This window comes from Gymnogyps californianus, chromosome 1, assembly GCF_018139145.2.
Source record: "Gymnogyps californianus isolate 813 chromosome 1, ASM1813914v2, whole genome shotgun sequence".
NCBI classification, from domain to species: domain Eukaryota; kingdom Metazoa; phylum Chordata; class Aves; order Accipitriformes; family Cathartidae; genus Gymnogyps; species Gymnogyps californianus.
In genome coordinates, this window is record NC_059471.1 from 159,382,684 (window position 1) to 159,402,082 (window position 19,399).

General features: G+C 38.4%; 1 protein-coding gene across 1 annotated transcript in view; it reads right to left on the reverse strand.

Annotated features, from left to right (window-relative positions):
- LARGE1 (LARGE xylosyl- and glucuronyltransferase 1) overlaps positions 1-19,399 on the reverse strand; it is a 293,924-nt gene that overhangs the window by 195,941 nt on the left and 78,584 nt on the right. Inside the window, exon 3 of the mRNA XM_050915399.1 lies at positions 11,255-11,441. Coding sequence (XP_050771356.1) covers positions 11,255-11,360 — 106 coding nt within the window. The 5' untranslated portion in view covers positions 11,361-11,441. The remainder of the gene's footprint in view (positions 1-11,254; positions 11,442-19,399) is intronic.

Genomic DNA, 19,399 nt, shown 5'->3' on the forward strand with positions numbered 1-19,399 from the left:
CCTCATGTATAGTTCTCAAGGTGATATTTCTTGCAGTGCACTTTATATACTGCAATATCTCATAGTCATGATCGCTTATTTTACACGAAACTGAAACTGTTAAAATGATCCTTTTTTTATTATTTTTTTCCTTATCTACTTCTCATCTTTCACTTCCTACCTTGAAGCCAGAAAAATCTAGACAAGGATTAAAGCATGTATTTTTGAACAAGGTGGAATAATTTATTCAGAGGCGTGCTAGAATCCTCCACCAGCTTTAAATCAAGTTCAGAAATCTGGCTAGAAGAAAAGCTTTGGTGTATCTAGAAGGCATGGGTCAGATGCAGGAATAACCAGCCAGCATTATTCTATCAACTCTTTAATATAATATAGCCTGCACTATGCAAGATATTAGAGACATTGATTATTAACAGTCCCTCTGATGGTAAAAATCTACAAATCTTCACAAGCCAACAAAACATCAATAACTGTTCTGTGTGATTTTCGGGAGAATCTACAAATTTGTCTGCCAGTTCCATTTTGAAACACAAATTAAACAAAAGGCTGCTGCAACTACTCTAGGAGAGATGTACCGACATGTAAAGAAGGAAAGATGAATGATAAAATAGGGAAAATATGAAAGGAAGAAAATGGTGGGGAGGAACACAACTACTTTTGGATATTATGGTTTTTTTACTCTGCTTAATCACACAATAAACAGATAGCTCTTTCATGTTTTTTATTCCAGCAATTTCTTCAAGCCCTTTCCAGCATATAAGAATATTTCTATCTTATTAGCTATGGCTTTATTTCAGCTCCAGAAATAATCCTCTATATATTACACGAATGCTATGCAACATTCTTTGATACTAAACTACACCATGACAATCTCAATCCTGTGTCTAGAGAGCCAAATGAAGATGCTTTTGTAGCTTCAACAGCCATAGATGCACTGGTTTTAATCTATTTAGGAAGAACAATAATCACTTTGAAGAGGTAGGGGCCCAGGCTTCACTGCCTAGAAAACAGTGTACAATCTGACCAGGCTTCTTCTGCTTCTCATAGCGGCCTATCTCTACCCCTAATACTTGTGATACATCTAGACATTTAAAAAAATCTCTTAGATTCAAGTCTCAAAACAAGAACTGCAGAAGGCAAAGCAACACAAGAGAGGTAAAACTTCAAGGGAGGGTAATAACTACTCAACTGAACAATTCAATGAGTACCTGTGCTCGCACAATTACAGCCAACATAAGCAGGTCTGACTGTACTACAATCACACTTTCAGTTTATTTGTAGAGACACATTTTGGGTTTTCCAATTCAGGACCTTAATGTGTTAAATCCAATCTTGTAAGCTACTCCAGGAGTCTGAAAGTATATGTTGGTGATAGTGATTTCACTGGGCATCTACAGAAGTTCAGGAATCGGTATGCAGAGAGCAGATCATGCATCTCTTCTCTAGAATAGGTATAGACCTGTTATTACAAGCTCACTGGAGAAGTATCTCATTAAGAAAGACTTTATTTAGACAGTAAAGTATTTTAACTAGGCCCATAAGTTGTTATCTTTAAACTTTTTTTTTTTAAAGTAAATGTACCAAACAGAAGCACATTCTGTTATGGATTGTGAATTTAACTTAGGAAAATGTGATAAATCCAAATTTTTTTGTAATTTTAGCTTCACTGCTTTCAGTTCTCCCCTCTAATTACTGATCTCTGCAAACTCTGACATTTATCCATTTAAAAGCTAAACAGAATTATATTTAAAAAAAAAAAAAGGAGGTTTAAAACCTTGATGTTTACATTCTGGACTTTGACTCATGTTTCACAGAACTATGGAGAAGGACAGTCATGCTACAGGTTAGAAAAAATGATTACAGCAACATAGCTCAAATTGCTTGAACATTGTTAAACTGGAAGAGAATCTCAGGCTAAAACCATATCATTCTCCAGTTCATCAACTTTTCCTCCTATTGTTGGTATCTACAAAGTTGAGTGAACCAAGATGACTGCTGTCAGCCCATGTTTTTGAAGTTAGCTGTGCATTTCACTCAATTCTCCAAGGATATCTAGATACATTTAAAAAAAATCTTAGATTCAAGTCTCAAAATAAGAATTGCAGAAAGCAAAGCAACACAAGAGAGGTAAAAATTCAAGGGAGGGAAATAACTACTCAACTGAACAATTTGATGGTTATCATGACTGAAAAATGTTTGAAAAGGGTTAAGAGGGAATAAAAAGATGTGTTAAGATACTGGTATTCTTAAGCTAAGCATACCTAAAACACGTCCATCCAGTATCAGGATATTAACCTTCACACTCAGTTGCTTTTCCTAAACCATGCCAGAGCATTATCTGCAGAACATAAGAATAACCATACATGATGTGTGAAGTACTTGCTTGAATTTATTTTTAACTTGACTCCTTCTCCTTCTGGTATTATACACATTTAAATAAATATTCAAAATATAAGTTTCAAAAGTACTGGAAGGCACTACAGATGCAATTTGTTGTGTAACAAGAAAGATTCTGATTTCAAACTTTTTCCTGATCTGAAAAAAACCCACAAATTTTAAACACAAAAACTCCACAAAAATCAAATATCTTAAGTTAATTCTTCCTAGTTAACTGAAACATTCACCAGAATCAAAATGTTAAATTTTCACTTCAACCTTTTAAAATATCTATATTTCAGGTATTTTTTCATCCTGTACGTATACATTTGTTGACCTTCTTGCCTGTTTGCCCCCAAAGCTCATTGGTTAATAACAAATTACTTTGTCAGAGTGAAAGAAGTCAGAGGTACTGAAGCTTCTACAATTGTCAGGAACACAGAGAGAGATGAGAGATGCTATACACTTTACCATTGAGAAATACACTGCAGCATTGAGCTCAAGATTTATTTAGATACCAGGAGACCCATATGGGAGCTAGATTTTATAAATGCCCTAATTGTAGGAAAAGCAGCTTCAACATCAATCAGCTGCATGACATCAATCACAGCAAGTCAGGCTACATTAGTTCCAGCACTCAAAGAAGATCTGATGTACTTATAAACTGCATATTTTGTTTCAAAACACCAAGCACTACTTCTTAGGGGTTTGGCTTTTTTTAAAAAACAAGACATTTAAGCTCATCTTGCTGTTCTGTTTTTCTGCAGAAAAACATATTTTGACTATGAAGTTAGTAAGTACCTATCTTTGAAACAGAGACAGAGGAATAATCAGAAAATAGCTCTCCTACTGCTAGTCTTCCATGCAGCCCTAACAGAATTTAGGTATCCAGATGTCCCTTCTTTTTGGAAGGAATTTGATCACCTTTGTGGAATGCAACTTTTATAGACTGCATTTTTCCCAAAAGTTTGCTCAAAGAATGAGGAAGACAAAGATGAAAAAAAAACCTTGAGAAATCCCACAGATTATATTCAGAGTAACCTGCTGTTCCAAAGAGGCTGGCAACTTATTTCTGCTCAAAGAATTCCTTTTCATTCTGACCTTTATGTTTCTGCCAGAAATGACAAACTAAGAGCCGACTAGAAAAAGAAAGCCAAGACAAAACTGGCAGACGTGTTCAGAAACAAAAAAACATTCCACCCCATTAAGAGATGTATAGAGAGGAAAGAAGGTAAACCTACAGCTTACTTTTATGAAAGAATAAGCACGTACTTAAAAAAATGAGTGTCAAAAGAGAATGTGTGTGTCCTGTACTGGAATTCAAAAGAGCAATGTGGACTTGCTTTCATTTGGCACAACACACCAACAAAAGTGGCCGCTGCAAGATTCATGGCATTTCCTGAGATGATAATATATTGGTTTAAGGATGTGAAATCCTGGCAAGCTAAGGAAGAAACAGCACTGACACCAGCATTTAGGTGTTGAGCTATTTGATGGACCTCATTAGTTAAGGATAAAATTGTATTGCAGGATCATAAGTATTTAGTTTAATTGAAAGAATGGTTGAGAAGAAAAAAGAAACATGGTCCTCACTAACTCCACAGTTTGACCTCCAAAAGCTTCTCATGCCCATGTTATATTTTGGCTCACATTCTTTGCCTAAGGCCATTCTCGTTTTGCCACAGAAACTTCTTCAAATTTCCAGTCGCTGCTCACAAACAGACTGTTTCTTTATATAATGGGGAGTAAAACTCCTTTATTTTTTCATATTCACTTGTTAATGTTATTTTCTTAGATGATGGACAGATAAGGGTTCCCATGTCTGTAAAACAAAATCTAATCGTGGGGATACTGACTTGCAAGCTAAAGATGATGAGGAGAGAACCAGACTCAGCTTTCACAGCAGGGACCTTCTGGTCAACAGCATACTTCAACCAAACTTCGTCAGTACTCTCTACATCCAAATCGCAAGGGTTTCATAGAAAGACAAGTTTTCCAGGATAAAGCAACAAAACTTGGCGTAAGCCTGAGGTCTTTACTATTGTGATTGATTTTATTCTGGTAGGATCCCCAAGTAAAAACTGCAAACATACTTAAGAAGGTATCTTGATTGCAGCTGAGATAGAGGTGCTTAAGTGACAATTCTCGGCATATCTCCTAAAAAAAACAACAACAGAGGAGTAAACCACCACCATTTACTCCAGAATGGAAATGGGGTTGCTATGAAGCCAATCTTAACATACAACATACCTCCTGTAAACCTGTTCAGGCACGCGTCACAGTAACATCCTTATTATATGCAGAGGCACCCTTTCAGGACCTCTTTTCTCAGAACTTTATTAAAAAGATAGAATCAATACAGAGGTTGAAACTTCTACTTTAAATGGACACTGTATTAAGTTTTCTTGTTTAATCCTGTTGAGACATACAGCAGAAAAAATTCAGGCAAACTGAGCGAATCGTAATGAAAAAAGCAATTTTAGATTTTGCCCCTTTCTGATTACATGGTCTGTGAAGAGTTTATTTTCTGATGTTTGTTCATCAGTTGCAAGTGTCTGATAGACATTTTAGCAATTAATTATTTGTTTGCCTCTTCCTATGAGCAACTTATTGCAAGCATTAAAAATTCAGGCAGTTTTCATCACGCACATAGAACGTGATAAACTTTTGGCACTTAACTGGATAAAGCTGAACTCCCAGAATCAGTTTTCTGATTCAAGTATTCACAAATATGATTTCAAAATCTGCTTCCCATGAATATTAAAACTGGATATTCATTGTTTCTGTAGACAGTCTTCTCAATTAACATATTCACTAGAATATTTATGGAAAGCATACACAAAAAGAGTGTGAACAGCATCAAAGTGAATCCATTTAAATACTAAGATGACTATTTGCAGCCTTCCTTCATTTCACTTTATTGTATTTTATGAGGTGTTTGCCCAACTCTGGCTTCAATCATGTCTCTACAGATTACTTGGACCAAAATGTACTGTCAGAGAATGATAGTTGCCCAACACTGGAGTGAAAAGAGGACAATCGAGGAAAGCAAGTCCCAGGAAACAAGGCAGGCTCTGTCTTTAAAATGTTACCCTGGCAGTTAAGAAAAAACAGTCAACTTCCTGCTCTGACTCCCTACATGATCTCACACAACTTCTCATGTTTTCATCTTAAGGTTACTTTACTGACTCTTCCTTTCCTGTGAAATACGTTCTACACAGGAGCCCTACACAGACACTTTAGGGCTTTCAACCTCAAGTGGATCCACCACGCAGAAACTAGTTAACTCAAGTGTATTTTCATCCTGTCAAAATGGAGGTGACTGTGAATCTGCTGAGGCCACATAGCCACAGTGGACTTTTTTTTGAGGAATCAGTAATCTAGAGAGCATGTGTCAAATTACAGTTCCAAGTCTCCCTTTTACATGACCTTCATAGTAAAGGGGATAGGAAACTGCTGCATATAGCTTGGAAAATGATGCTCTTTCTGGAGCTACTGTTGGTTAGTGAAATTGCTATTTTCCTTCTAATGAAAATTCATCATATATTATTTGATTATTTCCTCTTCCCTGTTTTAAATGCACTCCACCCTTCCTATTCTATTACCTTGCCTTTTGAATGTAATTTAAGAATGTTGGAACAATTAGCTTTTTCATTCAAAGTAACTGAAAACTGAAATTGTGCTGTCCTTGTGCATTATTAAAAAGAACAACAGTAACCAGGTACATTCAAAGGCTACACAATATTCAAAACCCTCTTTATTACTCTAGTTCATAACCTTAATAGACATTTATACATGATGAATGAGGCTTTTAGTAGCTGTTGCTGTCACAGCTTAGGTAATGCCACCTCCAATGAATATACCAAGGGAAGAGTCTTACTGGCAGTGTCTGAGTGACAACTCTGAAGTAGCAGGATGCAATGTACTTTCTGACAAGAGAAACAAAGCCCAAAATGAAACAAAATTCTGTCCTAAAGAATTGTAAACTATTTAAAAAGCAGAACATGGGAATTTACTACATTAGGGCATATTTTCTATTACAGATTCACTAACAAAGAGCTTATAAAGGGTTTCTAAATGTGATCCCACTGCCATGCTATGGCAAATGAATAACTTAAGTTCTTAGATATAAACACAGGATGAGTAATGTAATTCCTAATTACATCAAGAACACGTAATTTTCGGACACAGCACTGCAGATATCAGTCTAGAGCCCTGAAACATACAAACAAACAAACAACTGCAAAAGCATACAAAAAAAGAGCGCAACATTTTTTGCTATGACAACTCAGCTAGCTCAATCTTTTTAGTTTAGTGAAAAAAAGACTGAGAGGTGATTTGACTGCTATATGTAAGTACCTTCAAACAGAAACATACCCAGGCCTGACAGGGGAATAATTAGCATGGATTCACCAAAGGTAAATCATGCTTGACCAACCTGCCTGCCTTCTGTGATGAAATGACTGGATCCATGAATAAGAGATGACCAGTAGATGCAGTCTCCCTTGAATTTAGCACAGCTTTCAATATGGTCTCCCACAGCATTCTTGTATCCAAGTTGGGATTTTACAGTCTATATGGGTGGACTACTAGATGGGTGAAAAACTTGCTGGAATGTTGGGTTCAAAGGGTGACGGTTACTCCTTCATGCTCTGTCTGGAAGTCAGTTACATGTGGAGTTCCTTAGCATCTATTCTGCGACTAGTCCTTTTCAATATTTTTATCAATGACTCGAAGGAGAAATCAGAATTCACCCGTATCAAGATTGCAAACGACACCAAGACTGGGGGTTGCAGTCAATAAACTCACAGGCAAGGGTGCCACCCAGGGGGACTGTAGTGTTTTAAGCCGAGCCGGCAACAAAACACCACGCAGCCGCTCGCTCACTCCTCCCCCCGATGGGACGGGGAGGAGAAAATACAACAAAAGGCTCATGGGTGGAGACAAGGACAGGGAGGGATCACTCACCACTTATGGTCACAGGCAAAACAGACTCGACTTGGGGAAAAAGAAATCAATTTAATTTGTTACCAATCAGAGTAGGATAATGAGAAATAGAACCGTATCTTAAAAACACACCTTCCCCCTCCTGCCCGCGCCTTCTTCCCGGGCTCAGCTTTGCTCCTGATTCCTCTACCTTCTCCCCCTGCAGCAGTGCAGGGGGGCGGGAATGGGGGTTGTGGTCAGTTCATCACGCATTGTTTCTGCTGCTCCTTCCTCATCGGGGGGAGGACTCCTCACACTCTTCCCCTGCTCCAGCGTGGGGTCCCTCCACATGCTGGTCCAGCTGGTCAGCCCTCCACAAGCTTCTCCAACGCGAGTCCTTTCCATGGGCTGCAGTCCTCCACGAAGTGCTCCAGCGTGGGCTTTCCCACAGAGTCATGGCCTTCTCCGGGCCCAGCCACCTGCTCCGGCATGGGGTTCTCCATGGGCTGCAGGGGAATCTCTGCTCCGCCATTAACCTCCATGGGCTACAGGGGGACAGCCTGCCGTCTCACCACGGGCTGCAGGGGAATCTCTGCTCCCGTGCACCTCCTCCCTCGCCTTCTTCACTGACCTCAGTGTATGCATGGTTGTTTCTCTCACATCCCACTCCTCTCTTCACTGTAGCTCTTATTCTTCTTATTCTTCCTCCTCCTCCTCCTCCATCATCTTCTTCCTCCACCCTTACTTTCAGCAGTCTTTTCCCTTCTTAAACATGCTATAACAGAGGCACTACCACTGTCGCTGATGGGCTCGGCCTTGGCCAGAGGCAGGTCCAACTTGGAGCTGGGAAGCTTCTAGCAGCTTCTCACAGGAGCCACCCCTGTAGCCCCTCCCCCGCTACACAAACCCAACACAGGGACCTAGACAGGCTGGGGGAATGAAAAAAGCAAAGCCCTGTGCCTGGGAAGGACTAACCCTCTCATAATGGCACAGGCTGTGGACTAGTGCTGCTGCGAAGGACCTGTAGTCCTGGTGGACAGAACATTAAACATGAGCTGGCAGCATGCCTGGGCAGTGATGAAGGCCAATGGCATCCTGGGCTGTATCAACAGAAATCGCTGTGAAGACCCTGGCTCCATCTTCTTGCAACTTGTTCTTCACAGCGATACATGGTGAGGGGATGAGTGACATCAGACACAAATTGAAGCAAGGGAGGTTCAAACTAGATGTAAGCAGAAACTCTTCCACCTGAGGACAGTTAAGCAGTGGCATAAGTTGCCCAGGGAGGCCACATAGTCTCTATCTTTGGAGGTTTTCAAGACACGACTGGAAAAAGGCCTAAGAAATCTTGCCTGACTCCAAAGCCCACCCTGATTTGAGCAGGAGTTTAACCAGAGAACTCCTGAGGTCCTTTCCACCCTGAATAATTGAGTCTGTGAAGATACCAGGTACTGACAATTGCTTTAACTTAGTAGAGAAAAGTATAACAAGAACCATTTACTTGAAGCTAAAACAAGATGAACTGAAAAGAAAACTTCTAGCATTGCCTGTGATTAACTAAAGAAACTAGTGCCAGAAGACGGAGGACTCTCCACTCCTGCTGGTTTCAAACCAAGGCACAATGCTGTTGTGGGACATTTTTTACTCAAGTATACACAGAGAGCTTAAAACATAAGTAAATTGTGTGAACCATAGCGGAGTACAAAACAAGAAGTCAGCTAAAATGACAAAATGGATTTAACTCTCTGCCTATAATACCTACAAGTTAAGGAAAATGCTAGCTATTATTCGGTTAAATAAATATTTTAACTGACCTTAGTTTTTAACCAACAAAGATTAAATCATGCCCCATCCAAAAATTAAAAGAAAAAGAAAACAGATACAGAAAAATAACAGAAAGTGTTACTAAATTTATATACTTTCCAGTCCTCTTCCAGTGCAAGGCTTTTTAGTAGGTAATGGGCTTTGCTCCCTGGTTTGCATTTAAGATTAATTCACACTGAGAGCTTTAAGTCACTTCAAATACCATGTAGCAGCAAATTTCAAGATTTGTATTGAGCTCTCTGTAAAAACAAAGGATTCTACACACACAGGAATTTAAAGCAGCATGCCATTATCAATTGTGGACACAATTAAAATAGTCATTACGACAAGACAGCATAATGTTCTTCTAAAAGCAAAAAGGTGAGGGCTGCATTTGCTCAGCTTTTAAAAATCAAACAAAATCAGTACTGTTCTGCCTGCCAGATCATTAGTTTTCAAATATGCAGCCAGCACTCCTTTTATTTCCAATTTAACATGAATCCCATAAGTGTTTCATTCTAGAATGAGCTTGTAGAGTTACTGCCCATTAAGGCAGAATTTTAAGTAACCAAATAAATTTGCATAAGCAAATATTTGTACCTGGCATGTAACTAATTCAGAAATGTATATAATACACACTGAAAATCTTTACATGTTCTTGCTTGTAATTTAACTTGGAATTCAATTTTGTTTTGAAACAAAGCACAAATTCGTCAGCCAAGGTTACATGAAAGAAGCTTGACATTTTAAACAATGCCTTTTTAAAATTATCAGACTGTAAACTAGTGTTTGAACAGTTTTTAAAAGGCTGAAACACCTTTCCTCATGCTAAGATAACTACAAAGGCTGAACAGCTTTTTTTACTCTTGCCAAAATAACACACCTACTGCCAAACATAAAATGCTCCATCTCAAAAAAAAAAAAAAAAGATAGCTACAAAGTAACAAAAAATAGGAGACCCAGCATCTTCTAACCTCACCTAACTGAAGTATCACTGCTGAACTCTCTTAAGGCCAGAAAAAAAGTTCATCAGATAGACAATTTAAAAGGTAAAGTAGTGGTTATTCCAAGTTTGATTATAAAAAGTGCTAGTTATATAGTTGCAAGTCAATGTACCTATAAACTTGAGGATCTCCACCTGAAGAAAGAAGAGGACAGAAACAGATTCCAGCTATAGCAACCCACCGCCACCCAGAAGGATATGGATTTAAACTGATTTTATATACGTAGTCATTGATTTTCTGTGTTCAGCCTTCTAGCACAATAAGCATAGAGGCAGTGGCCAGAACTAATAATCTTCACACAAAGGCAAGACAAGAGCCTCATGTGTGTGCAGGTTTTGGCCATGTAGGCATTTATATAACTAAATGAGGAGCGCATAAAACATTTCACAGAATTCTTTGCTGCTACATTGACACCTCATAGAACAGCATCCCACCACTGTCTGATATTCCACAGACTAGGTACCACCGTGTGTTCCCTGGTCCAGTGAGCAGCAGCACACTGGTCCACAGGACAAGAGAAAGCCTGCAGCTGAGTGACCACGACCTAGCAGAGCCCACTATGCAAAGAACCATGCCAGACACACATTTCCTTGACTTGTACTGTAGGTCCTCCATGCTCTCGTAGCTAGATACACTTCCTGCTTTATGACCCAAAATCGGACTCTGTGGCCCATGTCATCCATACATATAAGGTCTAACACACAGGTCCATAAAAACAAGAGTTGTTTAAAGAGTGCCCAGAATACATATGGATGCCTTTTTAAACACTTTTAAATAATATTAAGGGTAGATGTGAAATGAGACGTTAATTTTAATTAAAAGTGAAATCTTACAGGGCATAGGATAGATCACCTTTTAAAAATTAGAAAACACAGAGAAGAAATGAGTAAGGTGGGGTTTTTTTGTTGCGCTTTTAAAAAGTTCAAAGATGAGAGGAAAATCAAATAACCAGGGCCAGCAATTACCACCTCCTCAGCAGTGACAACATGGTAAGGAAGGCCCTTTGTTGAAATCTGCACCTTGGGAACTACTTCCTATGCAAGCCAAACCAGATTTATTTAAATAAAATCAGTGACGACAGATCTGCATTCGTTTGCCCTGATATAAATCATTCAACACCCCACCCCCAGCCATTATTCCCCTCCTACCTTCGAAACTCCCAGCAAACAGATAAATCCACGTAATGGCTGGGACAAAAAGGACGGTCAGCGAGGCAGCCAGGAATTTCCGTCGCCCTCTGCAGATTCCCAGCATTCTCTCAGGAGTGCAGATTCCCAACCCAGTGCTGTTCCTATGTCGGAAGCAAATAGTCCACAGCCTCCCACATATTACTCCCTAAAAAGGAAAGGAAAAAATATTTTAACAGCTTATCTCTCTACAGAAGGTTAGACTATGCCAGTGTTATAAAGAGTTAAAAGAACAAGGCTAAAAATAGGGTAACTGCAATCGCAAAGCAGTACCCATTTCAAAATTATCCATGACTACTAAATAATACAGTAAGTCAATAAAACACATCATATCACCTAAATACACACTATGCTAATCTTACGAAGAGACATCACCTTTATTTGTTTTTTTGCCACCCTTTTACTCTACAGAAACTCTGGGTTCTTTGATGCCTATGTGTACTGGTGCCCCTGGGCAGATAAGAGAAAGCCACCCATATTTCTTCACCTGCTCCTAAAGAGCAGAAGTCACACCAGTGATTCAATGAGCTGGCTGCAGGTGGTCACGAACTCAAGAGAGTGAACTGAAAAATGAAAGGTAAAGGTTGAGGGCAGAGGGATGTTATTAAAATGACCCACTTTGCTAATCAAAAAGCACTGATGAACTGCTATATAAAAGCAGAGAAGAGAAAGAGCAAAATGGGCAAGGAAGCTTCCTTAGTCACAAAAGGGGGTATCAGGAGCTTTAGACCGTATGCTACGAAAAAAGAAGGGGATTCTGGAGAGTACCACTGTTTTTATGAGGAAAAAAAATAATTCTGATCTTAATTTGTTTAAAATCATTGTTCTGCATTTCAGAGAGGCCAAGATGGCAAAATAATCTGATGATTTTTATTCACAGGAAAACGAATATATCCACACCAGTGCAGGTATGCAGGGCATAAAAATAATCATTTCACATCATTTGCCTTGTTTTTTGAAAAGGGAGGAAAGGCTAGTGTTAGACTAGAGAAGCTGGAGAAGGAAAGGGAGGTATTAAGCCCATGCGAATCTAGTTCAGGTTTTGTGTGAAAGGGGTTATGTTTTCTAATTTTAAAACCAGAACTGGTCTACAAGAATGACAGGGAAAGAAACACAGACTCTGGCAATACAAGATGTTTAATAACAGCACCTTTTGGCTTATGCTTAAACTAGCACTAGAGCTGAAATAAGCAATTAAAGCATTTCTACACTGACATATTAACAATGGCTACTGTCTCTCTTGAAAATACGTCTGAGCTCTACAACTCCATGTATATTGCAGTGAAAGTCAATTCTGAAATCAAATTACAGCAAAAATGAGAATTATAGACAAGCAAAATGGGTTCAGACAAAGAACTCTGCTGCTGGAGATACCTGGCTGCAGTAATCAGGCAAACTTACAGCTCTTCCTCAAACATTCAATAGAGCCCACTTTACTACACTACAGTTTAAGAGCCATGATAGTACTCTGACCTTGGAACTGATAAAATGGACTATAATTTGTCCAGAGCCAGCACAAAAAGCATTCCATTGTGTCAGCTTTTCAACGCAATGAATGCCTCACCACAGAGATTTTGCACAAAATATGTGGACAGACTTAATATTAACAACTGGGGTATTAGAGTCACTGTGTTAGACAGACACACACATTTGGTAGATAAATTGTGGAGAACTCTTATCTTTATTCACTGTATTTGGATAACGATTACATTTCATTTCTTTTCCTTACATCACATAGCTTGTACAACTACTCTGAAGAGAGTCCTTTACATGCCTACTTGAAAAACAAAGATAATTTTCCTGGCTTCTGTGTTTTACACTTGCTGTATGTGTGTATATTGTAAAGTGCACAGAATCACTTACTTTAAGTAGGAAATTTTTTTTTCCTTTAACATCATGGTGTGCACCACTGACATCAATCTGTGCATGGAAAAATAAATCTTTGAAAAAATAAACTCACAAGCAGGGTCATTCTCAGGTAGCCACATCTTGTAATGCAACATGCACTGGATACATACTGCTCCTATCAATGATACCTGTTAAACCCACAGGTAGCAAAGTAAGAGTCAACACTACGTGTTTCTGAAATCATGATGCTATAAGTACACTGATACAAGTTTTTGGGATAATGACACCCAGGCTCTGAAGCTTGGGGTTATAGTGCTGGTAGTGGATTAATTCATCCTGGGGCTGCATATTTAAGAAATAATTCAATCCTATATATTCTTTTAAATATCCATGCACGTTAAGTTTCTGAACAGGTCGACATGGACGATGAAATCCAGCTTTTCTGCTCCATGATTGTGAAGTACCCTAACAAATTAAGAAAGTATAAGGAGCAACATTGAACTCCCAATTCAGCTACAAAGGAAAGCTAGGAATGTGGCAAATTCAGTTTCCTACAAATTGTCATCATTCAGACAAAACAGCCAAATCATTCTGCACATTCACGTGCATCTTTTATCTAACTAGGAAGACATTTGGGAAAATTCTAGACAGACAAGTCAGCTTGTGATGGATCACCCTAGGAAACGTTGAGATAATTTCTTTTAATGGTGCTTTAAAAGAGAAAAGAGCCATAAACTATTTTAAAGGAAGTTTCTATTATCTCCCCACCTCCCCAAACTTGTGAACAGCTTCCCTTGAGTCTTAAATAGTCATTTTCAGTGTATAATATCACCACACCTGCTGAGTATTTTTTTCCAAACTAGACAATGCATCATGTGCAAACCCTACACAAGCAATTGTATAAAAGGTCCATGAATGGTAATGAAGATGCTTAGCTTAAAGGAAAAGCTTTGGACGCAATCATGTATTCATTACTGGTTTTACTCATAAAGAATTTTACCTAACTACCATCGTCAAATAAATTGAAAGAAGATATTGCAGTTCTTTGACTTGGTTTTCCTTTCAATTCAACAGGTGCCAGATTGACATCCGTCATGAAAGGAAAGTGACTGACAACACTGGCTGGAGCAAGGGCTGAGCACAGAACAGGGTAGCACTGTGCACATTTCTGCCATATGAGCTTACCATTGCCTTTCAGACTTCTCCTACAGCATCCACTGCTCCTCAAGCCATAGTCCTACTGAATCAGACTGTCACCTGCCTAAAAGGTCTTAGAAAGCAGTTTCATGGTACAGGCTAAAAATTAAGCTCCTTCAGATGTGACATTGCTAGCTATATTCATCTTTTCAGTCATAACAAACACTGTGAGATGGTTCACTTCATTTACACAAATCCATGCAGCATTCCTCCTGATAGCTTTCAGTCTTAACAGCTGTGCTAATTAAACACCTGTACTCAGAAATACATAGCATGAAATATGTTGGAAGAAAAAAAAAAAAAGGATGAGGAAGCAACTGGCCAATTTAAGCACAGGATCTAGGTGCGATACTTTGACCAAAAAATAGCCAGTGGCTCCTCTTTATCTGTTGCCCAATGTTAGTATTTTCAGATACACCTAACTGAGCCACAATGAACATCTGCAACTTCAGCCATCTTTATTGGGTTTATCTCAAAGCAAGGGAGATCATAATTAGCCCCAGAGTGAAAGGGAAAGTTTGGGAGAGTTTCTGGTAAGGGGTTTGCAGTTTGAAACATGGTCTCAGCTTCATTCGTCCAGACACAATGAGATTTTCTGCCTGTGCCACAGATACAGAGAAGGTGCACACATTTCAGGATATTCTTCTACCTTGGTCTTCAATTTTTAATGTACTGAATGTGCTCCAAGAGCATCATATAATTGTATTTTAGAAATCTGATTAAATAAGTAATATTCACAAAAGTTAGCTGTATGTACATCATGCATGTATGTGTCTTGCTGTCAGTAAGTCAGATGCTCTACACTTCTACAATACACCCAGTTCAAGATTCATAAAACCTACTGCACCTGTACAGATCAACAGACATTAATACAGTAACCTCAGGCCAGCTCATCCTTGATTACTGCTAATTGTGCTATAAAAGGCTACTAGCTTGGACAATGCCTGTGTGAGGGGTCACAGTGGGAATTAAAATAAATTGGGTTTCTCATTACAAAGACTTACTCATGACCTTCTTACCACATGGCAACAGTGAACAGAATGACTTTTGTTACCTTCACATACAGTCAAATGTTTCCATTATCCACACTACCTTATCAGAGTGGTTGCTCTGTTTTAAATCAAGGCTTATCTCCTCAGCTACGTGTGAAGCAGCTCTCAACCCGTATGAGCAGCACATACATTAAAGCATGTAATGTAACACTAATCACATTGCTATTCAGTTTCTATTCATTTATTTTTTTAATTACGGCATGACAGCTCAACTATGTCGGACATTCAGCAGGAGTTCAGTGGAACAATGGAAGTAATTATGAAAACAAAAATCAAACACAATTAACTAGATTTAACTGCTTTACTATAAAAAGCTTTTCCAACTGCTTCATACATTTCCTTGCATTTGTTACAGTTAATCTTATCCCAGTAATCTTCCATTTGTTTTCAGAGCCACTGAAATGAATATATACAGTTAAAGCTGTTTATACACCAATCCTGTGCCTTGGCTTTGCTGCGTTTCTTGAATTAATGTTATCTAATTCTTTCTGCTTTTCCACACTTGCAGTCACAGAGTCAATGAACAATTTCTACTGTAAAGCTTTTCCTTTGGCTCTGTATCAATGTAGCATCCGTCCCTTACAAGAGATTTTTCACAGTTTTTTGCCAGACTCAAAATATAAATAACCTAAAGAAAAAAGCAGTATCTTAGCCAGTATTTTTCTGTTTTTCTTTAAAATGTTGCTAATGTGGGGTTATAATGAGTTTACTCCTTGATAGTCAGCTTTTTATCTTGCATCTTTGTGGTCTTCCAATTATGGAAGTTGGTTGTCATGTGACAGATTTTTTGTCATATTAGAGAAAAGTTTAGTACCATAAAGGCAGGGTGTGGAATAAACCCAACATTATGAAATAAAAGATGAAAGAATTAAATGGTAAATCTTTATTTAAATAAACATCCCTTTGTTAATATATTCTACTTCTCAAGTTCTTCGAACAGAAATAGCATTTTGAAGGAAAATGCCATCTCCTCTCTCATCAACCTCTTCTTCTTCTCCCACATGGAAGAACATGCTACAGAAACAAATCTAAGGCTCCCTTTGCTTCCAAACTGAATCTTCTTGGCATTGCAGAACTTCCCCCCGCATCAGACTTCTTAATCCTATGGTATTGTGACTTTAAAGGAGGATTTAGAGTAAACTCAGACTCAGCATCCACCTCAGAAGTTCTGTGAAGCCACTGTAAAGGAAAAGATTACAACAGAGTTTCCAAATGCTACCAAATTTACTCTTTCTCAACTAGTTACAAGAAAATAGTCCTATCTGTAAGAGAGAAAAAAGCCAGTAAGTTGACAGCACAAATGAGTTCTGCCTTGGAACTGTGCTAACTGCTCCGAGGGCACACAGGATTGACATCTTCGTTTGTATCTTCACTCAGTATGTGCCGTGGCTTAAGGAAAATTCTATTAGTGTCCTGTTAATCAAAGTTTTGTAGAAGGTTCCAGCTGTAAGCAACACCACCACCACCACAGGAATAGGGATCTATCCTGACAGTAGAGCAGTCACAGACAGAGAGAGGTAAATAAATAATACATTTTCACTTTTATCCTTTTTGATTCCCATGTATTCCTTTATATGTATGTGCATATATATATATATTTATATATGCATTTTTAATGCCATTCCTTTTTCCTTTCAAGCTTAGACTGCTCAAAAGAAGGAAAGCCTACAACTTTAAAAATTATTAGCAAGGAATAACACAATTCAAGATCAACAGGATAAGAATCTTTTCCTAAGCCTCCACTAAAATGTCACTGTTAATATGAGGAGGAAAAAAAATAAATCTATCAGTTGAGAAGAGATAGTAGCAACAAAACACAGTCATGACAGAAAGATCAATCTTGCCCGTTATTCACATTTCATTTGCAACCCAAGAATGATACTTATTTTCAAAGCAGCTACTGACGTGGTTTTTCAATGAGTTCTCCAAACTCTGCTTTACTCTACCCCCTCACCTATATGGGCATATAGCATCAGTATTTCCTGACTCCCCAGTTTATCTCAGGACTCGGCACAGTTCAAAAAGTGAAGCAGAGCCTGACTCGGTTTGTGTATGGCAGAAGTCTAACAAGATACTATATATACATACTAAGAATACCTTAGAATTTGAGATGCCAATGTCACTGAATTATAAACATACTAGAGACCATGGCCAACCAGCAGTAACAACTGTGATAGAGAATCTTACAATAGTAAAGCAGTTCTGCTCCAGAATTACTGTTTACACTCAGAATATATAACCAGTCCCAAATACCTAGAAGCATACTGAGAACATCATGGAAACGGGCTAAATGAGAAGATAACCCACTTGTAATTAGGGGAACAAAATTTCATAGCTTTGTCAGATGGTTCTTACCGTGGCTGGGAGTAAGTGAGCTAGAAAAAGCCATAGTAAATATTTCCACAGTTTTAGAGAAGATGGAAAATCTAACAATAGATATTATGAAAAATTTATAGACAGAAGTGTCATCCCTTAATAAAGTCGTGTTACAGAATCGAATGGCGTTAGATCTATTGACTGCCAAAGAAGGAGGTGTATGTATGATCATTAATACCAGTTGCTGTGCATATATCAATACAGATAATCAGATAGAAGCAGATTTGAATACACTCTGGGAGAAAACACAAGTATTCCGTGAAATATCTTTGGATGATACTTCTTTGGGGTTTCGAGATTTATGGGATAAATTAACCTCTTGGCTTCCTAATTTAGGATGGTTGAAACAATTAGTCGTTGGATTGATTACTCTGATGGTTTTAGGAATATTTGTTTGTATATTTCTCAAATGTTTTCTTTGGTGTTGCTGGAATTCAGCTGAGACATACAGTGACTGGAAAAGAAACAAGGTTAGACATCAGGTGGAAACAGGAAAATATTTCACTCGGACCCTTGAAAAGGATGAGCTATTATAAATTTAGTAAACATGAAATAATTAAGGATACCTTCTCTAGGTCTGAAGAAATTTGAGAGTAATACATGACAATTCAATACTATAACTAACTAATTATTGTAACCTGTTGCATGATACAATATATACCACTTTACAGGCCTGATAGTAAGCTTTCTGGGCTACTCATTTTACCATGGTTTTGCCCGTAAGTGTAATGATCATTATTAAAACTTTGCTTAAGACATAATGACAAGATACTGTAGTGAGGATTCAGAGCTTCCTAGCTACAAATCCTCAAAAGAAAAGGAGGGACTGATACCTGTAAATGTAAAATTTTCCACTTACTACAATTGTTGTAACTAAACCAAATTGGATTTTTACTGTTTTGGGGAAGTCAGGAAGGCTCTAAGATAAGAGTCTCCTAAATAATGTCACTAGGACAGTTCGACCTTAGAGAAAACAGTTGCGCGAAACCATAAAGAAATTTCAAAACAAGCGCCTCAATCAAAACAGACTACCCTTGAAGGACATGATACACATGGTCTCAGAACTGAGTACGCGCAAAAGCAGAGGTCAGCCAGCGGACACAGTGAGGAAGAGTATATCCTTCATCCAGAGACCCCTGACGACCACCCGGAGACATAAACAGACATGCGCAAGAGACATTTGCATATGATAATGAGTTCCTGGAAATCTGGTGAATATGTATAATGAGTTCCCGGAAATCTGATGAATATGTATGTAGAGCTTGTATATAAGCTATGCAATTAACCTGATCGGACACACACAATAGGAGGAGATATCCCCTGTGTGTCCAGCGCTGCAATAAAGAATACCTACTTAATAGTCCCTAGACTATTGAGTCTTTGATTTCAGCCTTTCACAGCAACAACAGCATTATTCCATATCTGAATTTCAGTCTTAAAAAAAGGACGAAGCTCCACATCTTCCCAAATCCAGGCCTCTCCACCTGAAATAATGGCAAGAGGAAAAACAAAAAGTAACATGCTACCTGTTCTTGGCTGGAAGAAAACATCAGTATGTTGCTGCATCATTGCTCTCCCTGCCTCTATACCAGGACACCTTTCTCCTTCATAATCAAATAGCGAAGAGTCATGG